This window comes from Hippopotamus amphibius, chromosome 10 (assembly GCF_030028045.1).
Source record: "Hippopotamus amphibius kiboko isolate mHipAmp2 chromosome 10, mHipAmp2.hap2, whole genome shotgun sequence".
Classification (NCBI taxonomy): domain Eukaryota; kingdom Metazoa; phylum Chordata; class Mammalia; order Artiodactyla; family Hippopotamidae; genus Hippopotamus; species Hippopotamus amphibius.
Window position 1 is genome coordinate 16,802,813 of NC_080195.1, and position 19,405 is coordinate 16,822,217.

At 35.5% G+C, this 19,405-nt stretch overlaps 1 protein-coding gene across 29 annotated transcripts in view; it reads right to left on the reverse strand.

Annotated features, from left to right (window-relative positions):
- Window positions 1-7,177: 7,177 nt before the first annotated feature.
- The window catches only part of PCM1 (pericentriolar material 1), an 89,579-nt gene continuing 77,351 nt past the window's right edge, over window positions 7,178-19,405 (reverse strand). For all 29 annotated transcript variants that reach the window (XM_057696494.1, XM_057696483.1, XM_057696500.1 and 26 more), the window contains 9 exons: window positions 18,653-18,850; window positions 16,953-17,015; window positions 16,573-16,708; window positions 16,110-16,270; window positions 13,349-13,424; window positions 12,555-12,811; window positions 10,788-10,880; window positions 10,578-10,695; window positions 7,178-9,223 (listed from right to left, as the gene is read on the reverse strand). In XM_057696494.1, coding sequence (XP_057552477.1) covers window positions 9,198-9,223; window positions 10,578-10,695; window positions 10,788-10,880; window positions 12,555-12,811; window positions 13,349-13,424; window positions 16,110-16,270; window positions 16,573-16,708; window positions 16,953-17,015; window positions 18,653-18,850 — 1,128 coding nt within the window. In that variant the 3' untranslated portion in view covers window positions 7,178-9,197. The remainder of the gene's footprint in view (window positions 9,224-10,577; window positions 10,696-10,787; window positions 10,881-12,554; window positions 12,812-13,348; window positions 13,425-16,109; window positions 16,271-16,572; window positions 16,709-16,952; window positions 17,016-18,652; window positions 18,851-19,405) is intronic.

Here is a 19,405-nt window from a genome sequence, read left to right on the forward strand (position 1 = left end):
TAACTGGTGTGAGGTGATACCTCATTGTATTTTTGATTTGCATTTCTCTAATAATTAGTGATGTTGAGCAGCTTCTCCTGTGCCTCTTGGCTATCTGTATGTCTTCTTTGGAGAAATGCCGATTTAGGTCTTCTGCCCATTTTTGGATTGGGTTGTTTGTTTTTTTTTGATACTGAGCTGCAGGAACTGTTTATATATTTTGGAGATTAATCCTTTGCTGATTCGTTTGCAAATATTTTCTCCCATTCTGAGGGTTGTCTTTTCATCTTGTTTATAGTTTCCTTTGCCGTGCAAAAGCTTTTTTTTTTTATTTTTATTTTTTTATTTATTATTTTTTTGGGGGTACACCAAGTTCAATCATCTGTTTTTATACACATATCCCCGTATTCCCTCCCTTCCTTGACTCCCCCCCCCTCGAGTCCCCCCCTGCCCCAGGCAAAAGCTTTTAAGTTTCATTAGGACCCACTTGTTTGTTTTTGTTTCCATTACTCTACTAGGTGGGTCAAAAAAGATCTTGCTGTGATTTATGTCAAAGAGTGTTCTTCCTTTGTTTTCCTCTAGGAGTTTTATAGTGTCTGGCCTTACATTTAAGTCTTTAATCCGTCTTGAGTTTATTTTTGTGTATAGCGTAGGGAGTATTCTAATTTCATTCTTTTACATGTAGCTGTCCAGTTTTCCCTAGAATTTTTTATAATTTTATTTTTGATAGTTCCATTAGTTTTCCTACAGAGCAACTTTTTTCTCCTTCAAATTAAAACAAATTTAAAACTTTTAGCACTGTGAACAACAGTATTTTACAGTTAATATTTTACAGGATTCAGCATAGAAAAACTGGAAGGTACAATTTTTTAATAAAGTGACTAATGACAAGTTGACCTAGAAGGAATGTTTTTTCATGTTCTGCTTTTTAGATACTGCCACAGTTTATTTAATAGTGATTTTAAAATTTACTAATAAAGTTATGTAACCCAGGTATGGTAAAATAAAGGATTTTGTCTGTGTGCAGAGATACCACATTAAGTTTGCATCAGACCTACTTTTATCAGTTATAGCTCTGAGCTACTTGATGGCTTCTATACAGGAAGCCACTGGGCTAGGTTATCTTAATATTTTTAAAAATATAAAAACAATACAGTAATTCATTCCTTTTGGTAAAAAAAAAATTTCTTTTTTTAAATGAAAAGTCTATATTTCACTCTAATCTCACTCCTCTCCTGGGAGGTAACCTCTCACACATACTGTGTGCTATGTCCTATGTTCATTTTTGTTTTTCATTTAGTGGTATGAATCCCTTTCCGTGTCACTATCAGTTTTCATCATACTTTTAAAATGCTTTGTAGGATTCTAAAATATATGGACATTTAGTTTGTTTTCATGGTTTTGAAATTATAAGTAATGCTACAGTGAACATACTTTGAATATGTTGAAGTTTACAGAGCAGATAACAAAGATGTGTTTAGGTGCACATTTATTTTGGATGATACTACTGAAGCACCTTCCAGAATGTTTGAATCTTTATACACTTCCACCAACAGGGGGTAGAATGCCTTTTCCCAAGACACTCAAAACAGTTAACTGTTGTCAGATGACATTGGTGAACACGTTTGTAAGAGTGAGAGTACAGTTACTCTACTTCCATTGCCAGATTCATTTTCAAAGAATCTCTGGGGCATCCTGCATCCTTCTCTTCCTGGGGAGATGGGGTCAGGTGGGTTACAACTCCAGTTTGGCAGAGGGTCCACTATGAGTACCTATAACAGGTGCCTGTGTTGGGGCAACTGAAAAAAGAAGGAAAAAACCAATGGAGGACCCTCTAAACCTAGAAAAATCTGATCTGAAAGGGTGGGAAGAAATCAAGGAATTGTGACTCTTGGCTGTAGCTTTATGTTCCAAGACAGTTATTTTCCATCTAGACAGAATCAACAGCTTGAAACTAAAACACTTCACACTGAAGTCAAGTTCAACACTGAATGATGTATCCAGGGCTCTATAATTACCATCTCATAAGTCATTTTGGAAACACCAACTTGCCTAACATTCAACCCTTCTGGCTACTGAGTCACTGAATCCCAGAAGCCTTTGGGGACAATAACTTATCCAGCACTGGAATAAGAAAAAGACTCTATTCTGTCCTTCCACAATGTCTGCTCTTAAGTTAACTGGTCAGCGATAGAACCAGGCTGGAGTGACCCCTGGCTTTATTCATAAAGGCAGCACTTAAGTTCTATAAATGATTCTCCGTGGTGTTCTGCTTGGAAAGCTTTCAAGGTACTGCTTTTATCATTATTACAAACAAGTCTGGCTCTGTTTTCTATATCCTTCTTACTTCTTGCAGCTCGATAAAGAAATGAATTGAGCATGCATTCAACAGGTGCAAATGCAATTCAGTAGAAAAGGGATAGTATTTTTAACAAATGGAACTGGAAAACTGGATACTAATCTGAAAATAAAGGAACACTGATCCATATCTCTCACCATATACAAAAATTAATTCAAAATGATAATCGGTGACCCTAAATGTAAAAATCTAAGGCTACAAAATCTCTAGCAAAAAACAGGAGAAAGGGACTTACTAGGTGGCGCAGTGGTTAAGAATCCACCTGCCAGTGGAGGGGACGCGGGTTCGATCCCTGCTCCAAGAAGATCCCACATGCTGCGGAGCAACCACGCCCGTGCACCACAACTATTGAGCCTGCACTCTAGAGCCCATGAGCCACAACTTTTGAGTCCACGTGCCACAACTATTGAAGCCTATGTGCCTAGAGCCCGTGCTCCGCAATAGGAGAAGCCACTGCAATGAGGAGCCCGTGCACCACAATGAAGAGTAGCACCCACTCACTGCAACTAGAGAAAGCCCATATGCAGCAATGAAGACCCAACAGTGAAGGGAGGGAGGGAGGAAAAAAATCTATATGACTTTGGGCTAGGGAAAAATTTTCTTAGATATACTACATGCATGATGCATAAGAGAAAAAAATGAATCAGCCTTCATCAAAATTGAGAACTACTGTTCTTTAATAGGTACTGAAAAAAGAATGAAAACATTAAGCTCAGGAAAGATTTGCAGATCACTGATTTAATAAAGGATTTTATCGAGAACATATAAACAACTCTTACAACTCAAAAATAGGAAATCCAACAACCCAATTTTAAAAATAGGCAAAATATTTGAAGACACTTCAAAGACAACATACAGATGTCAAATGTATACCTCAGAAGGTGTTCAAGATCTTTAGTTATTAGGGCTATGCAAGTCAAACTGTAATGAGCTACCACTACACATGTATTAGAGTGTCTAAAAACTATAAAGACTGATAATGGCAAGTGCTGGCTGGGATGTGGAGCAAGTGGAACCCTCACCATGTTATGGAGTAGTAATGTAAAATGGTACAGCCACTTTGGAAAACACACCCCAAACCAGAAACAATCCAAATGTGCTTCAACAGATGAATGGATAAACAGTGGTGGTACTGATAGGGACAGAGTAAAGGGACAAAGTAGGTGATTAATAGTTAATCCCACTAGGGCGCTGTAAGTAAAGAAAAAAGTATGGGAGACCCCTGTAAGTTAGTGATCACGCAAGAAAGCAGGTTTAACCACAAAGCCATCAAGCAGGCTTGCTTAGCAACAAAACCACACAATAGAAGCATGAGACATGCCCCAAAACAATGGTGGCACGAGACCCATATCCTGCCCAGTGAGCTCAGTAACTTAATGATTCCTAGGACGTGCTCTGCACGCACTGAAAACAATATAAGGAAAAGGTAACATTATACTAAAACCTGAGATGATTTACCGTATTTCAGTATATGTTACTGCCTTTTTGCTCATTTCCACTGTGCCACGATAGTCAGGCTTGACTACATAGGGATAAGAAAACTCTCCCACCTGACATGGAAGAGGAGCTGATGATGGAAGCCTGACGTCTACTCAAGAATGAGGAAGAAGGTGGTTTTTCCCTCCCCACTTTTCATTTGATTATAAAACTGTAGCCCACTGATTTCTTGGGACACGGCACCCTCTTGCCCACCTGCTTGTAAGCCTCACAAGTGTTCTGCTCTAATAAATCACTTCTTATCTTTCACTTTGTCTCTCGCCGAATTCTTTCTGTGCTGAGACAAAGAACTGGAGCTCCTCAGAGCCCCCCGAACCACCACCAAGTGGTTTCAGTATGTCCATACAACGTAATGTTATTCAGCAATTCAAAGGAATGAACTATTGATGCATGCTACAACATGAACCTCAAAATAGTATGCTGAGTGAAGAAAGCCAAAGATATATACTATATAGTTGCATTTATATAAATTTCTAGAAAATGCAAGCTAATCAACAGTGCAGCAAATCAGTGGTCACCTGGAGATGAGGTGCAGTGGGGCAGAGGTGAGAGGGAAGGAGTCCCAAAAGGCCTCAGGAAACTCTGGGGGATGATAGATATGTTTATTATCTGGACTGTGGTAAGGGTATCATGGGTGCATACCTATGTAAAAACTTAGCAAGTTGTATACTTTAGAGTTCACAGCAATCGCTCAAATAAGGTTGTTAAAAATATACTTGGGCGCACATTCAACAACATGGGTGGCCTGCTAGGTATCAGGGATACCATGTTAAGCGGAAAAGAAAAGGCAAGCTCTCTGTAGATCTTAGGACATTAAACAAAGAATCCTCCCTCCTATGTCCTTCCTCAGCTTCCACTCCTTGCCACACACACTCCCTCTCCAGTGACTATTGTGTCACAGGAGGAAGCTGTTAACATCAGAGGATTTATTCAATCATTGCTTCAGGCAAGGGCTGCTAGTGATCCTAGAGCTTGGACTCTGCGGCTATTTAGAACAGGACAGAATACTCGGGTCTGTGTAGACTGTTACATCCATTTTTGTACGCTTAGAAAAGCCCATCAGCTTTCCTCAGAAGAACCAGCACTGGGTTTAAAAAAAAAAGCTCAAAAATAAACCCACACACCTACAGTCAATTAATCTTCAACAAAAAAGGCAAGCATATACAATGGAGAAAAGACACTCTTCAGCACATAGTGTTGGGAAAGCTGGACAATGAAATCCGAACACTCCCTCACACAATGTATAAAAATAAACTCAAAATGGTTTAAAGATCTAAACATAAGACATGACACCATAAAACTCCTAGAAGAGAACATAGGCAAAACATTCTCTGACATAAATAGTAGCAATATTTTCTTACATCAGTCTCCCAAGGCAAAAAAAGTAAAACCAAAATAAACAAATGGGACCTAATCAAACATAAAAGCTTTTGCACAGCAAAGGAAACCATAAACAACACAAAAAAGACAGCCTATGGACTGGGAGAAAATATTTGCAAATGATGTGACCAACAAGGGCTTAATTTCCAAACTATACAAACAGCTCATACAATTCAATAAATAAACCTAAATAGACATTTCTTCAAAGACATACAGATGGCCAACAGACACGTGAAAAAATGCAAACATTGCTACTTAGTAGAGAAACACAAATCAAAACTACAATGAGGTACCACCTCACACTGGTCAAAATGACCATTATCAAAAGCCTACAAATAATAAATGCTGGAGAGGGTGTGGAGAAAAGGGAACCCTCCTGGACTGTTGGTAGGAATGTAAATTGGTGCAACCACTATGAAAAACAGTATGGAGGTTCCTTGAAAAACTAAAAATAAAGCTACCATATGATCCAGCAATCCCACTCCTGGACATATATCCAGAAAAGACAAAAACTCTAATTTGAAAGCTACATGTACCCCAATGTTCACAGCAGCACTATTTACACAGCCAAGACACGGAAACAACCTGAATGCTCATCAATAGATGACTGATTTAAGGAGAAGTATACACACATACACTATGGAATATTACCCAGCCATAAAAAAGAACGGAATATTGCCATTTGCAGCAGCATGGATGGACCTAGAGAACATCATACTAAGTGAAGTAAGTCAGATAACGACAAATATTGTATCACTTATATGCAGAATCTAAAAAATAATACAAATGAATCTACATACAAAACAGAAACAGATTCACAGACACAGAAAACAAACTTACCGTTACCAAAAGGGAAGATGGGGGAGGGATAAATTAGGAGTATGGGATTAACAAACTACTGTATATAAAATAAATGAGCAACAAGGATTTACTGTATAGCACAGGGAACTACATTCAATATCTTATAATAACCTATAAAGAAAAATAATCTGAAAAAATATATACATAATTGAATCACTCTGCTGTACACCTGAAACTAACACAATATTGTAAATCAAACTATACATCAATTAAAAAAAAAGTTCTCAGAACAATGAAGGAGTGTAGTGGACAGTACCCACACATGTGCTTTCTTTTCTTTACCCTTTCCTTTTAATTGTATTTAAAGTGCCAGAGAAGGGTAATGATAAGGGTAGGGAAATAAATCTGACATGACATTTTATGGTAACAGTGTAGATATAAAACATTTCAATGAAAAACAACTGTCAGAGGTACCTGCATCTATTATAATACTAAAGACCTTCAGTAATTGTATAGAAGATCAGAAAGACTTCAAATTAATCTCCTCTACCCAAACTTCTCGATATAATTTTCCTTGATGGGTCTGATGCTTTGCTGAATTCCTGGTGTTTTTCATATAGAAATGCTGGCTCTTCCAAGCAAGGCAACTGAACAACCATATTTGTACGGAGCCAATTATTTCTTTGACAGATAAAGAATGAGTTTTTTATATTAAAGGAAGTTGAGCAAGAAACATGCCAATCTAATTCTGAGTAAATATGAGTACGTAGTATACAAGACAGATGTTACTAAAAAAATAGAAGAGCATGGCTGCACTGTACCAGAAACATCTCAAGTTTAATAAATCTTCTCCCTGGCTGGTTGATATGTCATTATTTTCCATGTCTTGATTCTTTTTTTAAACTTCAGTTGATTTACAGTGTTATGTTAGTTTCTGGTGTATAGCAAAGTGATTCAGTTATACATGAATATATTCTTTTTCATATTCTTTTCCATCTTGGTTTATTACAGGATATTGAATACAGTTCCCTGTGCTATACAGTAGGACTTTGTTGTTTTTCTATTTTATACATAGTAGTTTGTATTGAGTTTTTTTTTACACATTTAAAATTGTCAAGCCACAATTCTGGAATAAATTCTAAAGCATAAATGAATCTGTCAATTTAAATGAAAATGCAATTCAGGGTTGTATGCAGGATATACATTTATTAACAGTGAAAAAGCATTTACCCAAAGTGAATGTTACAAAATACAAAGAGGACCTGCTGTACAGTCTGGTGAGCTCACTCTTTTAGGCATTATTTCAACCTGCGCAGGCTTCTCTTTCACTCCTTTTGACCTTTTCTTCCTCTTTCATCTCTAACCAAATTTTTAACTTAAAAATTAAGACAAACAGTAATATTTAATGCCTAACCCTTTAGCAACAGTTACCAGGGAAAAACATATTAAACAAGTTATCTGCTCTCAAGTCCTAGGTATTTTAAAACTAAATTATCTACTATAATAGAAAACAACAGACCAGATTACAACAGCTGTAAGTCAAATGAGCACATTTGATAAGGTTCACAGATACTATAGTAATAACTAAGACATAAGTACAATGCTTCCACTGTATCGATCTTCAATATGCATGCAGAGAGAGAGAGAGAGTTTTAATATGTAAGGCTTGGCCTGAGTATCAAAATGAAGTTTCTGTACAGAGTCTAGAAAACAAATACAGAACTTAAGCATAATATGATGTAACTTATGTTTCAATTTCCCTGAAGACAAGCCAGTTGAATAAGAATTCCTATTTCCGGAATGGTAGTTCTCTGAATAAGTTTTATTAAAGTTGGAGATAGATGTCTCACATAATTTAAATTATGGAGCAATACAGTCAATGTCCGCATAGGGAAATCCTCATTTAATACTCCCTGACTGGACACTGTACTTTCACACTGAGGTATCAGGCAAGAATTTCAAAGGAATACCAACCAAATTCTTTTCTTATGGGTTACTTCAGTTAATTGTTAACAAATTTAAAATACTATTTGGAACAATTCTTCATATTTTATTCAAGAAAGAATCTGTAAAGATGACTTAATTGTTAACTGGCTCTGTGAAGCCTTACTGGGTATCTGGCAAGTTTGGGATCTAAAAGTATTACACTTTTAAAAAGCTAATTTACTTACTGATGAAGAGGTCACATAGATTTTCGTTACTCAATACTCCATCTGAGAACCTGCTTCTCTCTCACTACATACAGAAAGCAACTGCTATGCTTTGGCCAAAACTATCATCTCAAAAGGCAAGGTTGTCTGAAGGCATATAGAACTTTAATGTTCTGGTACATAAGTTTAATTATATTCATCCCTACTTTAAAGAGCTTGGTTTTTCTTTTAAAATTAATCACAATGTTACTTTACTTGTCTGTGCAGAAATACTCTCTAATTATAGAAAACTTTTTTTTTTTACTTTTAGACTGAGGCAACACAGATATGAATTGAAATTCTAGAAAATATTTATCTAATAGATAATTATATAAGTTCTAGGTACTAAGGACAAGTATTCTAAACTTATTATCCAATTTGAATAGAATATTTATATATATTCTACAATAACTTCACAGATATCCCCAGATACCTTTATAACCTGCCCTATTCTTGCACAGGAATAAGACATGCAGGTATCTAAAAGAACACAGACCCAATAGCAGCAACACTGGCATTATTTGGAAGCCTGGCCTAAAGGCTGGGCTTTACAATAAATAGTATATTTCTCTAACTCTTGACCATTGCTCTTCTCTGAATAGCCTAATTATGTAGAACAGTGACTTGCTGTAATAGAATTGAACATAATTTCCAAAAAAGATAGTTTACAGATAAGTCCAAACTTTATTTAAAACTACATTTTAAATTTAACGTTACCAAACATCACAGTGGGGAAAAAAAAAATCAAGAAGAAAAAAATGAAAGAAAGAAAAAGAAAAAAAAAAAAAAAAACCCACAGTGTATCAAGGCTTGAATCTGTCCAGAATTCAGTTTTTGATGTTTTAAACTGCCATGGGCAGAAATTAGCACACCTACCAAAAATGCAGTGTCAAACTAATTTACATTTTATACAGATCAAAACAGATGTTTATTTAGTGCCATATATGCATTGACTACGTGAAGAGAGAGTTAGTTGGGCCTCTGGAGACATCTCATGTACTTTGGGCTCCCACTGTTTCTGAAAAACAGAATCATAGTTAATGCCTTATAAATTACTTACTGAGTTAAGACCTTAAAGAATTTAGTTTACTATTGCTCTCTTCCATTAAAACTTTCACTTTTAATATAAAGTTATTACAAAAGAAACTTAGTTTGCTATAATAATTCCCTGATAACACACTGCAAGAGTTTAAAAGGCATAGGTGAGGGTTTCCATTTTAAGATGACAGAAAGAGCAGATACTTCCTCTCTCTCTGAAAAAAAACAAAACACCCACTAGAAAAAAAAAGGAAAAGTATAAAAATGAATAAATCCAGACTAAAAGAAGAGTGAGAGAACAGAGAACAGGAGACAACAACAAATTTCCAGAATGCTCAAAGCAGATGGAGGCATAGTGAAGAGTGGAGGAAGCTGCAGCCTAGACACATTAGAACAAGCAGCAGTGGAGAGGGTACCAACTGAGATCCTAACAGGCAGAAATGGACTGAAGACTAGGAAATTAAGTGAAGGTTTGATATTTGGTTGGCTCCTCTCTTCACTCTATTTCTTAAAAAAAAACAAAAAATTTTATATGAGTTTAATCAATTGATGAATGGATGAACAAAAAGAAAATCTTTGACCTTGATGCAAGGCGGCCCTTGGGTTGTGCTATTAGGACCCATAAAGAAGGAAATCTGGGACTATCACTTGGCTCTGCAACGAATCATATTTATACAGATCATCTTCAGGAAAGTATAGAAGATTTAATTATTATAGTTACAAAAACAGAATGTGTGTCTACTTTAATAATGTTAATAACATTAAGAATATGAGTAAAACTGAAGGGAGAAGGCAGAAGGAAAAGGGGAGGAGCAAGTAGTTGGCTAATGACCAAAGTTGACGGAATTAGAAAATGTATATATTTATAAGAACAAAGGTAACAGAAAAACCAAAAATAATATAAACACCGAAAGAAGAAGAGGTAGGTCTAAATACTTTTCATTTGGGAGACAAGAAATATTATCTAATTTTTAAAATTAAGAAAAATTATAATAGTATGCAGATATCTAGAGGATCTCCTCCAAAAGAATTCAAAACCAATAATGAAAAGAAATGGGCTCTTGCCAATCATCACTAATTCTTTTGTACCTTTCTTCCTTAAGCCATGTGCATATATTATATTGTTAAAACTAAGAACAGAAAACATTATCTGATACTACTATTTTATAAATTAGGCAGCTGAACTAAAATTTTTATAGAATAATGCTTCCTTTCTAATGTTTAGCTTCTATCTTCCAGGTACCAGTAGCACATTTTAAAAAAATAAAACAAAACGACAGTATCCGGATTCAGTAACTTTTCAATATGATATGGTTAAAATTGATAACTCTTACCAGGTTCTTTTAGTGTCTGAGAATTCCCAGCTAATTCTTTAGTCTGCATTTCACATAATATTTCACCAGATAAATGGTTTTTCTGTTCTTCTTCTACCATTTTCTTCCTTAGATCTGCCTTTAGAATGAAAGTTAAAAACACAAAAATCATTTTTCATCTCAATAATATTTGTTATACAAAGACAACTTTAATTAAAGAGAGCAAAATACCTCTGAATATATTGTCAGTTTAAGTGGTAAATCTTCAACTTTCACAAAGTCTTCTTCATCAGATTTTTGACTTATGTTACCAGATTCTGCTTCCTATAAGATTAACAAATTATATTTAATGAAGGCAATCCATTCTATCTCTGGATCTAAACCAAAGTTATCCATGCCAAGAGATAAAGTGGATTTTTACATGTGTATGTATGTAAGTCTATCATATTCGCTTTTCTTCTATATTCAGCTCAATGAATAGAACAGAAATCTAGAGTTCACAGGAAGGGCTACACATTTGCAACTGTGGACATACAATCAAGCTTCTGTGTCCCCATTTTACAAAACAAAGAGTCAGCTCATACAGGTTAAAGGAAGAAATAGTAGTAGTTATACTGAGGGCTAAAATAATTAGAACAACTCTGATTTCTTGATATGTTTACAGAATGCATCAGAGCTATCTCCAGCAGAATATAAGTAAACATGTACAGACTTTCAATATCAACTCTGGAAGCTCAAATAAAAAGATGAGGTATGAATTCAGTAACTCACAAAAGTTACTAAAAAACACCTCACACTGTTTCTTTGAAACCTGAAGTCTTCTATTCTAGTTCTTTCATTTTTAATAGCATCATCATTCTACCAATTACCCAGGTGGAAACCTTAGGTTTTTCTTTTTCTTGAAACATCTCTCACTCATCTCTCTCATTCAGCTCATTTTGTATTTATATGATAGAGACTCCTAACATAGCTTCCTTGACAACACTTCTTATACAGTCATCAGATTCATCTTCAAAAACCATGACTTTGACCACTTCACTTTCCTGCACAAAGACCTTCAGCAGTGCTCCCTGCCTAAAATTCAACTTCGAGACCCTCTATGATCTAACTTCAAGTTCATTTTGATTGAACGCCTCCTATAGCAATTCTATGCACTCATCAAATGATAACAAGAACAAATCTAATAAGTAACTTTCACAGTCTTAAATGCAAAATTTTACTGGTAGTGAAACAAAGCAGTTAAGAGAGTTACTCTTTCTAGTAATGTTTTTGAAACATTATAAGCCCCCTTGCTGAGAAGCTATGAAGTCATAATTGTAAATATATCTTTTGGAAGAAAACGGATGTTATTTGAAAAATGTGTGAAACACATTCTTCAGACCTAAAGGTACATTATTATAAATCCTTCATTTTTACCGAAAAGAGAAAGTACAGTATATAAAACATAAACAACCCAAGGATTCAAAAAATAACCTATTTGCTATAAAATTAAATTGAAACAAAGGTCCAGAGTAAAATTAAACTTACCTACTTACATCATAAATGCAGATTTGCTAGCTTACTTTTCTGTCATTCACTATACAGAGACAGGGACTCTACTGCTGGCAAACTTTTATTTCCCATCCCAAATGTCAACTTTCAGGTTTATCAAAGATTTATGACATGTTCCAAATTGTTGAGAAGTCAAGCATGGGGAGCCTAAGAGATAATTCACGTATCACTATCCCTTTAGATCTGAACTTGAATTCTCCCAAGGTTTCCACATAAAACTTATCTCTTTGGTCCTCATAACTATGAAAAGTGGAATTTTAGGTTTTGAGACGGTCATCTTAACTCACTATCACTCTTCTGTTCGAGTTTAAAATAAGTCTAAATAAGAAATACAAATGTTCCAACAGTTTCTAAACCTAAACACAAAGCAGAGCTGTGTTTACATACTAGAAGTGTTAACCTGAAAATGAAGAAAATGCACAGCAACGAAATATAAACCATACGTACGTAGTCATTCACTAACACTGGAGATTCAGTATCAGGACTTCCAGCCAAAGAGCTTTCAGGAGTTTCCTGAGCAGATTTAACTTCTTTGACTCTAGGCACCAAGGTTTCAACTTCAGTTAAAGGTAAAGGCAATGGGTTAGGCTGATTGGATGAATCAATGGTAGTAAGAGAGTCCTTCTGGACAGCTGTATTTAAAGGTTGCTCACTTTCCACGATATTGAGGTAACAGGGCTTCAAAGGAGTGCTATCTTGGTCATCTGTCATTAAAAGAAAATCTTAACGTTAGTGTAATGCAACTGTCATTAAATTTCACTATTATACCAAAGAGACTAAAATGTATAAATGAGAGTAATCAAGACATTTAAGACCCAAAAGAGAAGGCAACTAGAAATTATCCTTATCAATGGTTCCCAAGTTTATATGACCAGATTCGTTTGGGGATGCTTTAAAACTTAGATTTCTGAAATCCACCTGATTTCTAATGAAACAGGATTTTCAGGAGTAAGGCCCAGGAATGGGTATTTTAAAAAATCCCCTACATTTATTATCTAAAGATACCTTCCTTACAAAATTTTTCTCTGTGTTTAAATATTTGTCAACTTTTCTTTAAAAGCTGTTTGCAGAAACAAAGCCCTCGTGTTTTCTACAAAGGATTTAGGGAGAGAAAAAAGACATATATCAGGTCCAAAATACCTTCGAACTTCTATTAGCTAAGAATTTACATTTTTTTGTTTTCAAGCACATAAAGGGCACTTTAGATAATCTTAACATTGAAACTTAGTTAGATTTCTTACCTTTACTAGTGGTGTGTTCTTGTTCTGATGGGACATTTTTGCTTTCTGCTGATTTTTCAAAATTATGCTGTGGAACCTAGAAGGAAAAAGTGATGTCTAACAGTAGAGCCTAAATATATGGTCACTATACAGGAGATGGTTGGTATGTGTGGTTATGTCCAACCTGAGACCTTCATACAAGGGAATCTTAAGTTATCTTCTAAAAGTGTTTCAAGGAGGCTGTGGTTGCAATTTGACGATGACTGAGTAAAAAAAGGTATCCTTTTCTTAACCTCAGAATAATATAAAGAGCTGGAATATTATGGACTCTACTATTTTTCATTATTTTGTTCAGACCAGACTCTATCTTAAATGAAACTAAAAGACATGTAGATGTTACGTGAAAGGAAGAGGAAGTGACTAGAAGGAGAGAAAGATGAACAAAGCTAACTGCCTTCTGCAGGAGGAGAAAAAACTGAAGATTATTCACCTCATAACTGAATGTACCAGATTCTAAGAAGGAAGGGATACGGTGGTGGGGTAGGAGTTGGTGACAAAGGGGTGGTGTTGGTGGTTGTTTGAAGCTGTTTAAGAAAACTGTGGACCCTTAGATTCCCTCCCCCAACCTTGACAGAAAATGAGAGATTATATTTTGGAGAAAATGAACTAGTAAGCCTCAGACCTGGGGGCAACAGGGAAGGGGCAGGCTGCAGGAAGCACAAATGACGACAGGATGAAGTGCCACAGTGAAACAGAAAGATCTAGTGCAAGTTTGTGTAATGGTTGGATCCTCAGCCCTAATCCTACATGTAACTCCAGAATACCAACAGCCAAGGAGGTAGACCTCCTCCCAGGCAGAAGACTGGAGAACCGTCCTTTAGAGAAACCAAACCACCCCAGAGAAAAGACCAATAGGAATTGACATTTGGGATTTTCTATCAAAAAGCTATCTACTTAGCTGCCCTACGGTGAAGCCAAAAAGAAACCCAACTGGCTTTTTGGTGTATAATTCTTTAATATAAGCACCAAAGGTACAGTAGATATTTAAAAAAGCCTCTGGGTGGATAAGAGAAAATACTGCTCCCATGAAGTAACAGAGTGCTATTAAAAAGCAACAATCAGAAAAAAAGTACTTAGAAATTAAAATATGACAGTTGAAATAAAAATAATTTCATATACATATTAGGATCAAAGAAATCTCCCAGAAAGTAAAACAGAAAGAGCAATGAGACAACAAAAGGAAGAGAGGAGAAAATTAGATCAACCACGAGGGCTAATAACATGTGACAACATTTATTCCAGAAGAAAATGGTGAGGAGGAGATAAAAGAAATAAAAGAAAATTTACCAAACATGAAGAACATGCTATAGATTGAAAAAACAACTGAGTACCTAGTGCAGAGAATGTAAAAAAACCTACAACAGTGTATAACACTGTAAAATCTCAGAACTGCAGGGGGAAGAAGCTTCTAGAGCTAAAAAGAAAAAAACATATCTAAGAAGAATCAGAACTAAGAAAAGGACTGGACTTCTCAACAGCAACACTGAAAACTAGAAGACAACAAAGCAGGGCCTTCAAAGACCTGAGGGAAAAGCATTTTCAACATAGAAGCATTAAGTTTTCCTAGACAACATAAATTCCCGAAATATTTTTTGCACTCTTTCTTAGAGAGCTACTGTAAGATGTGCTCCACTAAAATGAGGTAATAAACCAAGGAAGAGAAAGATTAGATTTGACTCCAGAAACTGAGACCTAATAAAGAACAACAAAGGGGACCAAGGCTGGTAGCTATTTAAGGTCTAAAGAAGAGCCAAACCCAGAATGGAGCAGGAAGGGAGAAGGCTCCAGAAAGGACAAAACTGACTGATGGGTTCATGTAGAAAATTCTACTGAGAAGTTTATAAAGCTATTGGTGGGCACAGCAAAGACTTTGGGTTTGTGATCAAAGAAAATGGAGTAAATAAAAAATTGAGACAATTATTAAATTCAGGTGAAAAAAGTACAAGACTAAGCAATAAATAATATTTGCTTAGTTCAACAGTCAGTAATATTTACATAGTTTGTTTACATCTAAATATTTGGTTAAATACAGATTTAACCAAAAGATATAATGAAACCAAGTGGATAGGATTAACATAATTAAATGAGGAGCCACAAGTGACCTAAAAATCTTCACCTGCTATAATATAAGTCAGTAGGTAATGTCTAATACATAAATGAATACATAAATACACATACATATTATTCAGATATAAGGAGGTAAATAGAAGAAATCATACAAAGTTTTGCCTCTGGGGCAGGATGAGGTGAAGGTAGGAAAGGGAATGATTTTATTTTGTTACATACCACTTCCATGTATGAGTAGAAAAAATAAAACTTAAAAATCCAGATCTTCTAAAGTAACTGCATAGCTTTTTAGGACTTGTTATCCAAAAAAAACTTTTAGGGACTTCCTGGTGGTCCAGTGGTTAAGACTCCACGTTTCCAATGTAAGGGACGTGGGTTGGATCCCTGGTCAGGGAACTAAATAAGATTCCACGTGCCACACAGCATGGCCAGAAACAAAAACCAAACAAAAAAATTTTTTTAAATGCTTTAAATGTAAGCATTGCTAAATACAAAAATAATAATAGTGTTTCAGATTTCAATAAGGATATTAAAGAAGTTTGTATTCATGAAAATGAGAATGGGGAAGCTGTAAATTTTAACATCTTTAAAAAGAATCTGCTTTTAATAGTTACAGTAAGACTGGTGGAGGGTGTGTTAGTCTGCACTGGAATACCTGATTGTCGTGTTCATTTTCTTCTGTAGTTTCAGTGTTCGCCTGAAGTGAAGTCTGGACATCTACAGGTCCCTCTTCAAATTCTTCTATTTCTTCCTCTTCATTCTCATCTTCTCCACTTCCATAATTAGTCAAAGCCTGAGTTTCAGCTTTGGACAAATCTAAGTTGATTAATATACAATTTTTAGTAAAATTTCAGCACTTAATCTTAAAACTAGTTACCATTTATTGCATTCCTGCACTGCACAAGTGCTTTACGTATAGTATCTGAAATCTTCAAAACAGTAAGGACTAGAAAACTTTGGTGTAGAAAAGACAGGTAATTTAGTCAGAGTCACACTGGAATTCAAATTCAGAGTTGTTTGACACCTAATTCTGTATTCATTCCACCCACCAAACTGTTTCAATAAGCAATCTATAAAGACCGAATATATAAACCTAAGTCTAGAGCCCTCAGACTTACTGATAGATACTGGGCATTCTTCACTTTCTTCATCCTCCTCTTGATCAGACACATCAGATCTCACATTTTTAGGACCATCACCATCATAAACCTCAGATGTTTGAGTCTGCTTAACTGTTTCAGTCTCATCCTTGTCCTAGCCACAAATAAATTTGAGTAATTAATTCCTTAAAGTACATTTTTAAGAGGTATATACTAAGTCTATCATAAACAGTTATTATCTAATAAAAATATAAAGAATCATTTTAAATTTAGTTCTGTTTTTAAAAGAAAAGTCTGTCAGAAGAAAGGACACTTTATGACATACTTTGCTCTCAAAGATTAAGGTAAAAGCTGCTAAAATCACTTAATCTTTTTCAAAAGCATTGATTGGCACATACTTTGTCTTCATCATCAATTTCTCCAGCAGGCGAGCCATGATCTCCTTCAAGAATCCTTTTGGCCTATAAGCAAATCAATTAAGCAGAATTTAGGGGTAATCATTCATCATTACACTTAAGGACTCAGTAAACTTTAACAAATGCTGCATTTTTTAACCATGATCCAAAGAGATGACTTTTCTTAGAAATATAAATTCAATTCTTTTATTTAAATCTTCTAAATGAACAAAACAAAAAGCTAACTGTCTACCTCATATCTCCTTATACATATAAGAAATATCACAAACTTACTAAATCCAAACCAAAAATCTTGATTTCTTTCCTTCCAAAGCCCCATCTTCCTTCAGTCTTCCCAATCTCAGTAAATGGCCCTTCATTCACCCAAATGCAAAAGTCAAAAAACTAGGAACCAACCTGTAGTTTACTTTTATTATCCACATCTAAACTACTAGAATGCCTTATTGACTCAATCATCCAAAAGTATCTGTTGTTACACACTCAAAGCTAAGACACGCCATTTCTTACCTGGACTATTACAACAGCCTTACAACTGATGTCTCTGCTTCTATCTCTACTCTTTTTTACAATTCCTACTCAGTATTGTATCCAGACAAACCTTAAACTTGAGATTATGTCACTCCTCTATTTCAAACTTTCCCATGAGTTTCCATCATGCTTAGAATAAAATAAAATATAAGGTCCTACCACAGTTTCTAAGGTTCCATAAATCTGTGACCTCATCTACATGCTCAACTCATTTAAAGTGTTCCTGCCTCCCTGGCCTTCTCTCTGTTCTCCAGAACACTCAATCCTGCCTTAGAGTCTTTACATTTAACAGTTCTCTCTGCCTGGAATGCTCTTCCCTTTCATCTTCATTATAAACTGCTCTTGTCTTTCCATGGCTTAGCTCACATTTCATCTGCTGAAGGAATCTTGTGATTCCGCCATCTAATGCATCCCTTCCTATCATTTTTTATAGTATTATCCTCTTTTATTTTCTTCAAGCTCAAAGCAATGGCTGAAATGATCTTAAACTTAATGTCTAGAATAAACTCATCATGAAAAGTGTGAAAAAGATGGCTTGACTTTATCTACTTTCAATTTCAGGAAGAAGGGTTATCTCTTTCTGTTTTGGGTCTTGACCTGCTTTCCCTCGCATGATTAGAGTCACGAAAAGGGTGCTGGTCTAGGGAGAAAGCCTCCTGGTATGCCTCAAGTTGAGGGGAAAAAACCTCCAATTTCATATGTGATCAAGACTAATTTAAGAAGGTATAAGCAGCTACAGGGATGTGCAACCAAATCCTAACCAATAACAAAGCGTGAGTATTGGCTGGGGTGACAAATACTCCTGGGGCATCTACTGGAATTGGCAATAGCCACGGCAGGCAGCTGGCCCAGGGCCGGATCCCAGTCCTCCTTTCTTTTCTGGAAACCTGTGTAAGCAGCAATAACGTGACGTGGATACCTGACAATGCCTGCCGCCCATTCCTGTCTGCACTCCTCATCTTCAGCCACTGCTGTCACTCCTGAGAGTCAGTATGTGGCTAGCATATGTACTGATTTATAATCTGATTAACTCACATTACTAAAAAACCGACTTTAGCTGAGGTCAAGTATGATTTTAGTTATTCATAATGATCAAGAACTATATTTATATGCTAATTATAACTACTCCTAAAATCAAAATGAATGTCATTTACCTCTTTCGCATAAGACTGTATCACTCCAGCTGCTTCTATTTTCCTTTTGCATCTCTGTTTAACAGTCACACTATTATTATCCAAATCTTGCATGAGCTTAAAGAAAGCTAATTCATTAAATAACACTTCAGATATCTCTACAAGAAGATCTTCTCCACAATCTTTCAGTTTTCTGCCAGCAAATTTTGCCAGTGAATCCTATTCAAAGATAAACCAAATAACTTTAAGATTATAGTAAACGTCAACTGTAGGTAGAGCGATACAGACAATTAACAAATATAAATTATAATACTCACCAAGGAAAAAACAATTTTATTACTTTGTAGCATTGAAAAACTTAAAACTAATGTCTAAGATAGGCTAAGAAAAGATAAGTTAATATTACTGAGTAGGAATCTTGCTAGTCTTGCTTAAAGAGTATACAAGAACATACGGTCATCCACAGATTCAGTCCCTACTTAATATAACTGCTAGCCACAAGTATATAAGACAAGGATTCCTAATCTCAAAAGAGGTCCCCCACAGTACCAGGGGATACATAAAAACCACAGTGATAGCTGAAGTGCTATGAAAGAAGAAAATACCATTAAAAACTTTTCAAGTTTTCCCTTTTATGTAAGCCAGTCAATCACTCTAAGTTCAATTTTCTCTTCAGAGTCAGTCTAAAAGTAAACTTTAGTTCTATTTAAGCTGAAATACAGCATCAACAAATGAACAAATCTGCTATATTCTACACATTTTTAATAAAACTGC